Genomic DNA, 14,066 nt, shown 5'->3' with positions numbered 1-14,066 from the left:
TCCCTGCATGCTGTGAGGATGCCCCAGCTAAGGCACACTACTCCAGCCCTTGACTCCCACAATCAGCTGTGATCCCCCATCTCCCCCCGCACATCGTAAAGCCCCGCGGCAGCCGCCATTAATGCACACCACGCTCACTAGCCCTTCACCTCAACTCCCACATACCTGTCATCACTCATCAGCTGTGATCAGCCCTGCGGGACTCCAAGACCTCGTAAGCAGCTACATGTGTTCTCCGCGCACCACTGCGAGTCTCAGACTGCTGTTGGGTATGATCCACGTGGTCGGCTTGCACGTGTCTTTTGGGGAGCCGCACGCACTGAAACCCGAAGTGTTGTGAGAGCCGGCCCGCATGGCTGCCAATGGAAGGGGAATCAGCTATCGGCTCACAGACCGGGACCACCAAACACTGCACCGGCATCTCCAGCTTCTATCACTTCCTGGTCTCTCATTTGTCACGCGGCGCTACGAAGCCCTCTCCTGGATTGGCGGCCAGCCCTGCATTAGATGGTGATTGGCCGGGATAGCTCCGGAGGCGGGACCTAGAAATACATCTCAGCCAATCACCATCTAATGCAGGGCCAATCCAGGAGAGGGCTTCGTAGCCCCGTGTGACAAATGAGAGACCAGGAAGTGATAGAAGCTGGAGATGCCGGTGCAGTGTTCGGTGGTCCCGGTCTGTGAGCCGATAGCTGATTCCCCTTCCATTGGCAGCCATGCGGGCCGGCTCTCACAACACTTCGGGTTTCAGTGCGTGCGGCTCCCCAAAAGACACGTGCAAGCCGACCACGTGGATCATACCCAACAGCAGTCTGAGACTCGCAGTGGTGCGCGGAGAACACATGTAGCTGCTTCCCCTTCCATTGGCAGACATGCGGGCCGGCTCTCACAACACTTCGGGCTGCAGTGCGCGCGGCTCGCCCAAAGACACGTGCAAGCCGACCACGTGGATCATACCCAGCAGCAGCCTGAGACTCGCAGCGGTGCGAGGAGAACATATGTAGCCGCTTATGAGATCTTGGAGTCCCGCAGGGCTGATCACAGCTGATGAGTGATGACAGGTATGTGGGAGTTGAAGTGAAGGGCTAGTGAGCGTGGTGTGCATTAGTGGCGGCTGCCGCGGGGCTTTACGAAGTGCGGGGGGAGATGGGGGGACACTGGAACAACAGGCAGAATGTAGTATTCGGACCATAAGACGCACTCACTTTTTCTCCCCACTTTTGGGGGAAAAAAAGTGCGTCTTATGGTCCGAAAAATACGGTATATACAGTGTATATATACAGTAATAGCTGTGCTTAGTCCACAAAAATGAAATAAACCAATCAAAATGAGTTACTTGTGCTGCTTCAATAAAGCAGTCCCTGTATTTTTAAGGTCAGATATACATATCTGATTGTGACTGTATATATGATGTGTACACAGGAATCTCTTATATATACTAAATAACATCTATGCTGTAAGAATAAAGCCTGATGTGTAGCTGTGTCACTAATAGAGATGGTCAATGAGATGGAAATAATTCTGCACTGATGCTGATTTATGCAAATGTATGCACTCCCTTTGCTCATGAAATCAAATAATTTGATATGTTGTTAAAATTTGGTTTGGCGACTACAAATTAAAGGGTACCGGAGACGGATGAAAAGTAAAGTTTTATACATACCTGGGGCTTCCTCCAGCCCCCTTCAGGCTAATCAGTCCCTCGCTGTCCTTCACCACCCGGATCTTCTGCTATGAGTCCTGGTAATTCAGCCAGTCAGCGCTGTCCGGCCAAATGCCGCTCCCACAGCCAGGAACTTTCTGCACCTGCGCAATAGTGCTGCACAGGTGTAGTATGCTCCTGGCGGCGGAGTGTGTGCATGCGCACTACGCCCGACTGGCTCAAGTACCTGGACTCATAGCAGAAGATCCAGGTGGTGGAGGAGGACAACGAGGGACTGATTATCCTGAAGGCGGCTGGAGGAAGCCCCAGGTATGTATAAAACTTTAAGTTCATCTTTCTCAGGTTTACTTTGTTACACAGTAGTACTAAACTCTACATATGCACTCCCCACAGAGCTGCAGGGAATACACTGAGAATGCTGTGCACATTGAACACAGAGGTCTTGTCTGTCACCCATAAACCTTGTTCAGATTGTGCATGAAGAATGTGTAATAGAGGAAGAATCTCCTCATTCCCCTGCAGAGTACCTGCGCATCATTCTTACATGTACCCACAGTTATATTGCCTAGGGCCTGATAGATGTTCTTTGTTCTGGTTTGTACCTTTTACAAGTACTCTTACCAAGGACTAGTTTTAGTCTAAGGGGAATAAATATAGTAGTCTACATATCCTTCTCACTTCAGTTGTCTTGTAAAATTCCTAAGCGTTGGCAGTTAAGAGACGAATTTCATGTTACATACTTTTAATCAACAAAATTGTAATATGCAAATTAGAGGAGTCGGAGTCGTGGAGTCGGAGGAATCCTAAACTGAGGAGTCGGAGTCGGTGGATTTTTGGACCGACTCCACAGCCCTGCCCTTACCAGGAAATACTTTGTGCTGGGACCAAGACTTTTCTTCTGGTGAAAAGGATGACATTAATCTCTTTGCAAGTGTGACACTTAAAGAGACACTGAAGCGGAAAAAAAATTATGATATTATGATTTGTATGTGTAGTACAGCTAAGAAATAAAACATTAAAATCAGATACATCAGTCTAATTGTTTCCAGTACAGGAAGAGTTAAGAAACTCCAGTTGTTATCTCTATGCAAAAAAGCCACTGAGCTCTACGACTTTCAAAGTCGTGGAGAGGGCTGTCTTCTGACTTTTATTATCTCAACTGTAAGTAGACAAATGTCTTTTTCTCTGCCAGAGGAGAGGTCATTAGTTCACAGGCAGCTTTGAAAGAATAATTTTGAATGCTGAGTGTTGTGCAATCTGCACATATTATAGAATGATGCAATGTTAGAAAAAACACTATATACCTGAAAATAAAAATATGAGAATATTTTCTTTGCTGCTAATCCTCTAGTAATTATTCATAGTACACAACCAATTCATTATATCATTTTTTTTTTCGCTTCAGTGTCTCTTTAAGAGCGTGATAAATTAATACTAATTCAATGAAACAATCTCTAAAAGATAAAAAAAAATAATTCATCATTCTATGTATTAGGCGACTCTGCCTACAAGTTGAAAATAGGGAGCGAAAACTCTTCTTTGTCATCATTAACCAGTTCAGATAAACGGAACAAATTGATTTCCATGATATGAAGTCTGATTGCATTAGAAAATAAGACTAAAGTGCTAATTCATGTTTAAAGAGAATCCAAGCCAGTGTCTTTTTTTTTTTTAAACCCCACTACCTGATCTTGGGGGCAAGCTGGATCAGGTAGCGTCCATCACCGTCGCTCCCTGACCCTCCTAAAGCCTGTAATGGTTTACTTTCGCTTCCAGGGGTCATGACGCTGCATACAGAGCTCTGTGCTCTCATCCAAGAAGCACAGAGCTCAGAAAGGCGGGGAACGGGCAGGGGGTATAGTCAGCGAAGGGCCATTGTGAGTAGGGAGGGGCCGTTACTGATGCCCAGAGTAGGCATCTTACAGGAGTGCCTCTCCTGCAAGGGACGTCCCTTACCTTCGAGACGGTCAACAAGTTGATGTCAGCATTTTCTGGAGGTCGCAGAGCAGGAGGGGCTGAGAGCGGCATGAAGGGGACACAGATACAGGGCATAGAGCAGGGAACATACCTCTGTGTCCTATACCCCCCCCCCCCCATCATTCACCTTAAAAAGATGTGTTACTTACCCGGGTGCTCCCTCCAGTCACATGAGCATGGATGCGTCCCACACCATCCTCCAGAGTGCCTCTGTTCAGCTGCAATCACTCCCGGTAATCTGGCTCAGTCGCACCAGTCAGCTCTTCTGGGAATGCGCGGCCCCTCCCCTTGTGCGCAGAAGAGCCCACTGGCATGACTAAAGGTGGCCATACACTTATAGATTTGCAGTAGATTAGACCATCAGATAGATTTCTGGCAAATGCCTGTCAAGTCCAATCTGACAGGAATCTATCTGATGTGTGCCAAACACTAAGAACAGATTTCCAATAGATTTCAGAATAAAACCTATTGGAAATCGATCTAAATGCATTATTGGACTATTAGATCGAAAAGCAACTCTATGGGCCATCGATCTGCTGCCAGCAGCAGATCGACCTAGATTTTCCATCCTGTCAGATAGCTCAAATCGATCTAAATCGGCCAAAAATCGATCGAATGGGGAGTTTGATAGAATCTATTTGTGATCAATCGATCGACTCTATAGAATTGATCGATCGATGGCTGAAATCGACCAGTGTATGGGCCCCTTAAGCCGGATTACCAGGAGTGACTGCAGCTGAACGGAGGCACTTGGGAGGAACGCATCCATGCTCATGGGGCTGGAAGAAGCACTGGGTAAGTAACAAATCTTTTTAATACGCCACCTCTGGTACACTTTAAAATCTCAGATTCGTACATGTCCATTTTCAAGCTGCATAATCCTGAACAAACGTGAAACTATTTGCATCCCATTCACCATTCCTAGCGGAAGTCCCAGTTGTTGATGTGTAGTGAAGCCTCTTACCATGATATATGTCCTGGAGGGATCCACCGCCACAGTACTCCATACAGATCCATAGCTTTTCTCGGCTACAACACAGACAGACAAAGCAGACATTACACTAGCGGTCACATCTGGAAATGCCAGATAATTATAGATTATGCAAATAATGTAACACCAAAGGATTTCACTTCTGCCATGTTGTATTCAAACCATACATGATTCAATCTTTGGGTTTTTTGTTCTCTTCAATACAACTAGAATACAGCGCTGACATACAGTGAACAAAAAGTGCTGACATAAAGTGAACAAAACACACTAAAATTGGTGGTGTGCCTCTATGTAGAAAACGTACATAAAAAAACTAAAACGTAAACAGGGCACAAAGGCCAATCTGCAATTCACTTTTACTCCTGAGTTAACACCTAGGTGATATTTTTCACACCCTATCATAAAATGCCTTTTAAACCAGCAAGCGAGAAAATACTCAAAATAATTTTCACCAACGTTTAGGTACTTTTTCAATTGTAAAATGCTTAAAAGTTATTTTCAAGAGAATATGAAAATTATGTCATAGAAGATAGAAGATAAAATTGTGTCATAGAAGTTCAGGAGTCCAATTGTCACTTCAAAAGAGATCGGAGCACTCCAATGCAACCTCCACACAGACTAGATTCAGCAGCTCGGGAGCCGCCCTCCTGAAGCGATGAAACTTATCGAGTGGGGGGAAAGACTACATCTCAAATTCGTGGTGCAGGAGGTGTTAGACTGACAGAGGATCAGCGCAACTCTAAGCCAGCCAGGCGGCCATCATAAGGGCGATATACCTTTAAAACTATGTGCACATTACTACTGTTGAAATGTGAGTTTGTATTTTTAATAATATTCAAAATTTGAAATGTTTTTGCACTATGGAGGCTCGAATGTCTTATCTGGGGTGTAATGCGCTCATGAGAACTACACTAGTGGGAACACAGATGGAGAGATCTCGCTTAAGTAAACAATATTTCACAATTTTTTTTTTGCTCATTTTCACATTGGAAAGAAAAATGTGTTGTCTTTGACTATATTGCGAAAAAACAATGTATTTTCGCAAATATTCTCGCAATGTGAAAATGACTTTGGCGAAAATGCCCAAGCAGCACTGCTCATGAACTCTTTGTGCATTTTTTTTCCAACTAGAGGAATCTGATTGATTTGTGTGCTTGATCAAAATAAAAAAAAAATCTAACCAATATACTATACTGTACACATAAAATATTTTTCAAGATCAAAAACATTACATTTTCATATTTTTCTACCTGGACTTTTCCATCACATTCAACCAGAGTTTATTGGGGTGAAAAATAATTTTCCCCCTCAATAGGGAAAAAAAAAAAAGTAAATTTTCTACACAATCAATCATAGTTTAAAAAAAAAAAATCTATTTGAATAGTGTGTGGCCACCTTAACCACTTGATGACCCAGCCTTTACACCCCCTTAATCCATTCGCGTTTCGTCGTTTTCACTTGAGAAATGTTCACCTCCCATTCATTAGCCTATAACTTTATCACTACTTATCACAATGAACTAATCTATATCTTGTTTTTTCCACCACCAATTAAGCTTTCTTTGGGGGGGGTACATTTTGCTAAGAGCCACTTTACTGTAAATGTATTTTAACAGGAAGAATAAGAAAAAAAACGGAAAATTCATTATTTCTCAGTTTTCAGCCATTATAGTTTTAAAATAATACATGCCTCCATAATTAAAACTCACGTATTGTATTTGACCATTGGTCCGGGTTTTACACCGTTAAAATTATGTCCTCATCACTATGTATGGCGACAATATTTTATTTGGAAATAAAGGTGCATTTTTTCCGTTTTGCAACTATCACTATTTACAAGTTTAAAATAATAAAAATTTAGAAATATTTCCTCTTTACATTGATATTTAAAAAGTTTAGACTATTAGGTAAAGATTTACATTTTTTTTTATTGTGTTTTTTTTTTTTTTATATTAAACATTTTATTTGGGTAGTTTTGGGAGGGTGGGATGTAAACAAGTGATTTATAATGTAAATGTGTGTTTGAATTTTATTTTTTTTACTTTTAGGTGTAGTTTTACTTTTTGGCCACAAGATGGCGGCTATGAGTTTGTTTACATGACGTCACTCTAAGCGTAACACACGCTTAGAGCGACGCATGGGGTACGTTACAGCCAGAAAAAGCGAAGCTTCCGAGAGAAGCTGTCGCTTTTTCAGCGGGGGAGAGGAATTAGTGATTGGGCACCATAGCCCGATTCACTGATTACCTGGCTAATGAACCGCGGGTCGGGAGCGCGCGTGCGTGCAATTGGCCACGGAAGCGCGCATCGTTCCTGGATGGACCAGCGCTGATTTCGCTGATCTGTGCTGGGTGGGCTCTACAGCCCCCAGCACAGATCAAACACTAGGCAGAGCGACCAGATCGCCCCCTTTTTTCCCCACTGGGGGGATGATGTGCTGGGGGGTCTGATCGCTCCTGCCTGCGTGTGGCGGGGGGGCACCTCAAAGCCCCCTCCACCGCAGGATTCTCCCTCTCCTCCCACCCTTCCCCAGAGATCGGAGGCTGCACAGGAACGGATCTGTCCTGTGCAGCCTCTAACAGGCTCCTGCCTGTCATGTGACAGCGATCCCCGGCCGCCGATTGGCCGGGGATCGCGGATCTAGTACAATGCTGCTACTGTTGGCAGTGTTGTACAAATGTAAACAAAGCGGATTATTTCCGCTTGTGTTTACATTTAGCCTGCAAGCCGCGATCGGCGGACCGCAGGCTATTCACGGAGCCCCCCGCCGTGAATTGACAGGAAGCTCGCGCGAGCGGCTGTTTCCTGATTAATTAGCCTGCAGCCGGCGACGCAGATCTGCGTCGCTGGTCCTGCAGCTGCCACTTTGCCGACGCGCGTTATGAGTGTGCGGTCGGCAAGTGGTTAAAGTGGACCTGAACTCAGAACCTCCTCTCTGCTCTAAAAGATACGCAACAGCATAATAACCTTTAAACAACAACAACAAAAAAAACATTTGTTACAGCTGATACAAATCATACAATAATTTTTTCAACCAGAAACACTGTCACCGGTGTGCTCCTTTTGCCAGTAAGGCAGTGTCTTGTCATTCTTTTACTGCTTACAATTCTGCTCATTTGAAGGGCCACATAAAATGGCAAGGAGGGTCACAGTTGGCCGGCGGGCCTTGAGTTTTTACACCTGTGATATAGAGTAATGCTCAGGTGAGTGTGGCAGCAGATAAACTAAAGAGAGGTTGGAGTAGGCCTGTATCCTCTGCAGTCTAAATAAGCAGATCATCAACACTTAATCAGTTTTGGATGGACTGACCACTAAATGAGTCATAACTTAGTGAAACATACCAGAGATAGCTGCCGAAGTAAGCCACAATATTGGTCTGTTTACATTCCTTGACCATGAAGATTTCTTGCTGGATTAGGGAGAAATCATCACCTGCGAAGCAAAAAGAAGATATATACATATTATAGTGTGACAGCAACAGTAATAACAAGAAAGTGTTACTTCAGACACAAAAACGTGATGATTTTATGGTGTCCATCACCATTTTTTTTTTCATTGCATATTTCATCTGTACTGTCACAGACTTACCTTAGCCACACATGGGCAGTGAACACGAGCGGCTCCATGCTACTGTGCAGGCACTACCGGGCTCACATGTTAAGGAGGGCCCTGGTGAGCGGTGGAGGACAAGATGACAGGGTGTGAAACCTCTCCTTAGCTAATTATTTACTTTTATTTTTTTTTTAATGCCTCAGGCTCTCTTTGAAGCCTTGACCATGAACATTAAATAGTTACCTTGCCATCAGTTTCTCTCAGAAGCTCACCATTTTCTTCTGACAATGATCCCTTCCAGTTCTGACAACATTTTGTCAGAACTGAAATATATCAGTTGCTGTCAGTTATATATCAGTTGCTGTCAGTTACAGCTGAGAGGAGAACTGATGTGTCCATGTTTCCCTTTGGCTCAAGCGGACGATGTTACAGTTTAACAGTGTGCTGACCAGGAAGCTGTTATGGGGTAATGGCCATTTTCAAAATGGAGGATGGAGCATTCCATTGATCACAGTGGACAAGCAGGACGCAGGAGAGGAGAAAGAGATTGAGGAGTAGACTACACGGGAGGTAAGTATGACTTGTGTATATTTATTTTGACTTTTAATTTTCAGTTCAGGTTTTCTTTAAACCTTAAAGTGTAACTGTCGGGCATAAAATCAAAAATCAATTCTTTATTTTTATCTGGTAAACAAGTAAATCTGCCACACAAAGGAAGTTGCAGGGCATGCTTTGTTGTCTTGTTTTGCTTCTCTACTTTCCCCTCAGACTTAACTAATGCAGCCTAATTAGCTGAAGCCTCTTTCCCTCCTGTTTTTCCCTCCCACACATCTTTTCCTCTCTGATTGGCCAATATTTTTCATACTAAGACAATGCACTTTCTATTGCAGGGCTGGGTGGGAGTGCCTGAAGGCTGGGACAAGAGCGGGCAATTCATACACAATCAGGCAGAGGAGAGTAAGGGAGTAAATTAAATCAGGATTGGCTTCAAAATAGACACAGTTAAGATGGAGAATCCTATTTTTACTATAGAAAAATCCAGGGCTGTAGAGTCAGTACAAAAATCATCCGACTGACTCTAACTTCTCAGTTTATGAAACCACCGACTCCAACTCTGACTCCCGACTCCTTAGTATAACACTAGGGCTGTGGATTTTGGACAAAAATCTTCTGACTCCAACTCCCTAGTTCTTGAAACCACCACCTCCGACTCCAGGTACCCAAAATTGCCCCAACACTAACTCCGACTCCACAGCCCTGGAAAAATCACTCAAACCAAATTGTGGACTGTGCAATACATTTGTTATGTAAGTAGAGCAAGTATTTATCTACTTACATACGTGCTTTTTTTCTGAGGTAGTATTGCTGGCAGCTCCTCTTTTAAAGCCATTTCCTGTTTTTTTTTTTTGTTTTTTTTTTAAAGCATTTTTTTTCTTTTTATCTTTATTTTAAAAGGAACCTGTAACTTTGAGGCTGGGTTTACAGCTATTTGTTGCATTGTGGTGAGATGTGATGTTCCTGACGCATCTCACCGCCGGGCAAAAAATGACAAACCTATGACCCTCTAGTAGAATGTGCAGACAGGGTCAAATGCATAGCCCGCCCCCGCTCAGTGACGTACTTCCTGTCCAGCTGGAAGTACGTTACTGGGATTCCTGTCTGTCCACACATGTGCTCTGTAACGAACAGTGTTCCGTTGTTTAAACATAGTGATCGCCCATGAACTTCCATTACCCCAAGACCCATGCGTTATGCACGTGGCTTGTGGTAATGCTTTGTTGCCCTTGTGTCAGCCCAGATATTTCCAGCACATGGCAACGGACTGCAATAATACAAATGTTAGGATAGGATTATTAGGAAGTGAGAAAGTCTCAGTAGACTCATTGCTTTTGCAGTCCCTTGTGCAAGTGTAAAAGGGGCCTGAAACAGAAAACAAGGTAGATACTTTCCCATGTAGTGGGAAGCCTCTGGATGGAGAAATGGGGAAAAGTGTTCTACTTGATAACCCACATCTTTCCTGATTCATTCCCATCAATTTCATTTCCTGTGCCAAAAATGTGTGAAGACCTCAGCCCTTGAGGCATGGAGTTTAACATCCCTTCTGTACAGCAATGAAGGCTTAAAATTGGTTCTATCTTTTTATTACATTACCAAAATGACACTCCATTTATATCCTGCAACTTTAATTATTTAATGTTCATTTGAAGTTACCTCGTGTTTAGTTTAAATAATTTTACTCAGTACAGGTTCCCTTTAAGAGATAGCATAAAAGTGAGTGTTATAATCCTATTTCCCAAGCCCTACCCTAAGAACCATATTAATCCTTGCCTTGCACTGATGAAAGCCAATTTAGCTACTTAGATTAGTTAAGGTGGCCATACACTTATAGATCAGATAGATTTCTGGCAGATGCCTGTCAAGTGGAATCTGCTGTGTGCCATACACTAGGAACAGATTTACAAGAGATTTCAGAATAAATCTATTGGAAATCAATCTAAAGGGGCCCATACACTGGTCGATTTCAACTGTCGATCGATCGGAAATCGATTGCCAATCGATTTGCTCGATCTGACAGGATGGAAAATCTAGGTCGATCTGCTGCTTGTAGCAGATCCATGGCCCATAGAGTTGCATTGGATCTAATGGTCTAACAATGCATTTAGATCGATTTCCAATAGATTTAATTCTGAGATCTGTTGGAAATCTGTTCCTAGTGTGTGGCACACATCAGATAGATTCCTGTCAGATTCCGACTCAGAATCTATCTGATGGTCGAATCTGCTGCAAATCTATAAGTGTATGGCTACCTTATATGCATCATTGGACCATTAGATTCAATGCAACTCTATGGGCTATCAATCTGCTGCCAGCAGAAGACTGACCTACATTTTCCATCCTGTCAGATAGATCAAATTGATCAAAATCAATCCAAATCAGCCACAAATCGATCGATAAATAGATTTGATAGAATCGATTTCTGATCGATCATATATGGCTGAAATCAACTAGTGTATGGGCCCCTTTAGGCTATGTAAAATAAGTAAGCCACACAGGCACAGCATAAACCAGGATGTGTGTGACTTTTTAGGGACATAAAGGAATGATTTGCATATACACTCATTGAGCAGTGCTGATGCATCATGGAGTCCCTGCTTGCTTAGACAAAGTTGAATACCTTCTGTTTTAAGAAGGCAAGTTTAAATTTATAATTCTCGAGGTGCAAAAGGCCATCCATGAAGAATCGCTGGTCCCAAAATAAAAACTTCAGAACTAAAAATGCGGACATCAAACCAACATAAAACATTTAAAGACTTATGTTGGGAATACACGTTTCGTTTTTGCCTTCGTTTTAGCCTTCGTTTCGATTGTGCCTTTTGTCCTTTTCGATCCCGAAATAATCGATCGTACGGTTAATATCACCACCCACGGTTTCGTTTTTTTCCGATTCTGATGGTTTCGTTTATCCAATGATCGAAGGCTGCAAAGAAACGAAACGTAGTACAGGGACGGACGGCATAAACTAATATATAATCGATCTGAACAGCCATCAAGCCTACCGATGGTTCGATTAGATGGATAAAGAGAGATAATTTCAAACATGTTCGATCACTAGTCGTTCGTTTTTGGGGTCTATTAATCGAAACTATAATGAGATTATGACTATTTTCACATACGTTTTCAACACTCGATTCGTTTACCAAACGAATCGAAGGCTAAAACGAAGGCAAAAACGAAACGTGTATTCCCAGCATAACTGTATATGGTTTATTGCAAGCTTTTGAAAAGTTAAAGGGGGAACACAGCAAAAAACTGTAAAATGTAAAATATGTGCAAACATATACAAATAAGAAGTACATTTTTTCCAGAGTAAAATGAGCCATAAATTACTTTTCTCCTATGCTGCTGTCACTTACAGTAGGTAGTAGAAATCTGACAGAAGTGACAGGTTTTGCACTAGTCCATCTCTTTATAGGGGATTCTCAGGGATATATTTATTTTCAAAAGCACTTAGTGAATGGCAGTTGCTCTGTCTGACAAAAAACTGTGTAGGAAGCAGGGACGCTGGCCAGCATCATTGTTTAAATCCTTTTTCGGGAATACCTTTATAAAGAATAAAAGCCTTGCTGAGAATCCCCTATGAAGAGATGGACTAGTCCAAAACCTGTCGCTTCTATCAGATTTCTACTGCCTACTGTAAGTGACAGCAACATAGGAGAAAAGTAATTTATGGCTCATTTTACTCTGGAAAAAATGTACTACTTATTTGTATATGTTTGCACATATTTTAAATTTTACAGTTTTTCGCTGTAATGCCCCTTTAAGTTTCTTCTTCAAGCATTATACAGAACTGCATCAGAACTGTATGGTTCTGATCCTGCTCTGTCTAACATTCTGTATAATGCATGAAAAAGAAACAATGTTTCGAAAGCTTGCAATAAACCATGTAAAGTTAAGGTGACCACTAATGATCCAATCTTTTTCATCCAATTTTACCAAATCTATGTAGTAGAAGGGTAAATTGTGTGAATGAACTGAATGGATAATTTAGGCAGTTACCTTATATTACATAGAAATGGTAAGATTGGATGAAACAGATTGGATCATTAGTGGCCACCTTTAGCCATACTCTTTCACATCAGAGCTTGCGTTGGAGAACGCTCAAAGCATACGTTTTGTTGTATGCGTTTTAATATGCGTTGCACTGCAGTTAGTGTGCGTTTTTAATCCGTTTTCAATGCGTTACAGCACATAGAAAAACGCTGGTAATTTTTTTTTCTTTTAGTTTTCAACTTTCTACATTGTTCCTCTGTTGCATTCTGGGACTGATTGTCTGCGTTAACGGATTAAAAACGTGCATAGTGTGCGTTTTACATTGACTAACATTGTAACGCATAAAGCTAGCGTCGGCCGAAAAACTGCGCCTGGGTGCAGTGTAACGCAACGCACAAAAAGGCTGCGTTAGGGCCTTTTTCCACTAGCCTGCGATTTGCGATTTGCTTCTGATCGCAAATCGCAAGGTACATGAAACTAATGGAAACTGCAGTAGCAATTTCCATTAGTGCGATCCGATTGCGATGCGATTTTGGTCAAAGCGCAATCGTCGTCCTGCCGCGTTTTGTATGCGATTGAGCTGTACTATAATGAGTATAGTAGCTCAATCGCATGGTGGAAATTGAAACGCGATTGCGATCGCGATCGGAATCGCGATCGCATTTCATAGTGGAAAAGAGCCCTTATATGTGAAAGCTAAAATGAAAGTCTTTGGACTTTCATTTCACCTTGGGTAATGCAAACTTTACCCTTTGCGTTGAAACGCAGAAAATCTGCCCTAATGTGAAAGAGCCCTAAAGGGCCCATTCACACTATGGAGCTTTTTTCCCCAGTGAGTCGCGCTTTGCTTATCAGCAAAGCGCTGCTGCACAATCACTACCCAAATCATCCTATGGGATTACGCTCACTGCTGCAATTGCGGCGTTTTTGCGATTATCGCCAATTGCAAACCTGCTGCATGCAGCCTTTCCTTGGCGATTGTGTCGCAATTCTCATTCACTACAATGAGAAACGCAAAATGCAATCGGCAAAAAAAACGTAATGGAAAACCGGTAGGCGATTGCGATTTGCGTTAACAAGTGTAAACGGGTTCTAAAGGTGTCACCGGAATCAACAAATTGTTGGTTTGATGTCTGCATTTGTGCCCCACGACTAACACCGGACCACACTTCACTTACTACAGGACCAAAAGAGTCCCTAAACATTTAAGACGACTCAGGACATGATAGAACCATAAGTGACAGATTAGGTTGTTGTATAAGCACTCTGTAGATTAAGATGCTTTCACACCACACGGCATGTATGTACAAGTACTGTTCTGTCGCCATACCCAG

The 14,066-nt window shown here is 42.6% G+C and overlaps 1 protein-coding gene across 2 annotated transcripts in view; it reads right to left on the bottom strand.

Moving 5' to 3' along the window:
* MAP4K5 (mitogen-activated protein kinase kinase kinase kinase 5) overlaps positions 1-14,066 on the bottom strand; it is a 220,512-nt gene that overhangs the window by 96,532 nt on the left and 109,914 nt on the right. For both annotated transcript variants that reach the window (XM_068254176.1, XM_068254177.1), the window contains exons 3-4: positions 7,971-8,061; positions 4,605-4,669 (exon numbers count right to left, since the gene is read on the bottom strand). In XM_068254176.1, coding sequence (XP_068110277.1) covers positions 4,605-4,669; positions 7,971-8,061 — 156 coding nt within the window. The remainder of the gene's footprint in view (positions 1-4,604; positions 4,670-7,970; positions 8,062-14,066) is intronic.

Source organism: Hyperolius riggenbachi, chromosome 9 (assembly GCF_040937935.1).
Source record: "Hyperolius riggenbachi isolate aHypRig1 chromosome 9, aHypRig1.pri, whole genome shotgun sequence".
NCBI classification, from domain to species: domain Eukaryota; kingdom Metazoa; phylum Chordata; class Amphibia; order Anura; family Hyperoliidae; genus Hyperolius; species Hyperolius riggenbachi.
Note: the sequence above shows the minus strand (reverse complement) of the source record. Positions and strands in the feature narration are given on the sequence as shown.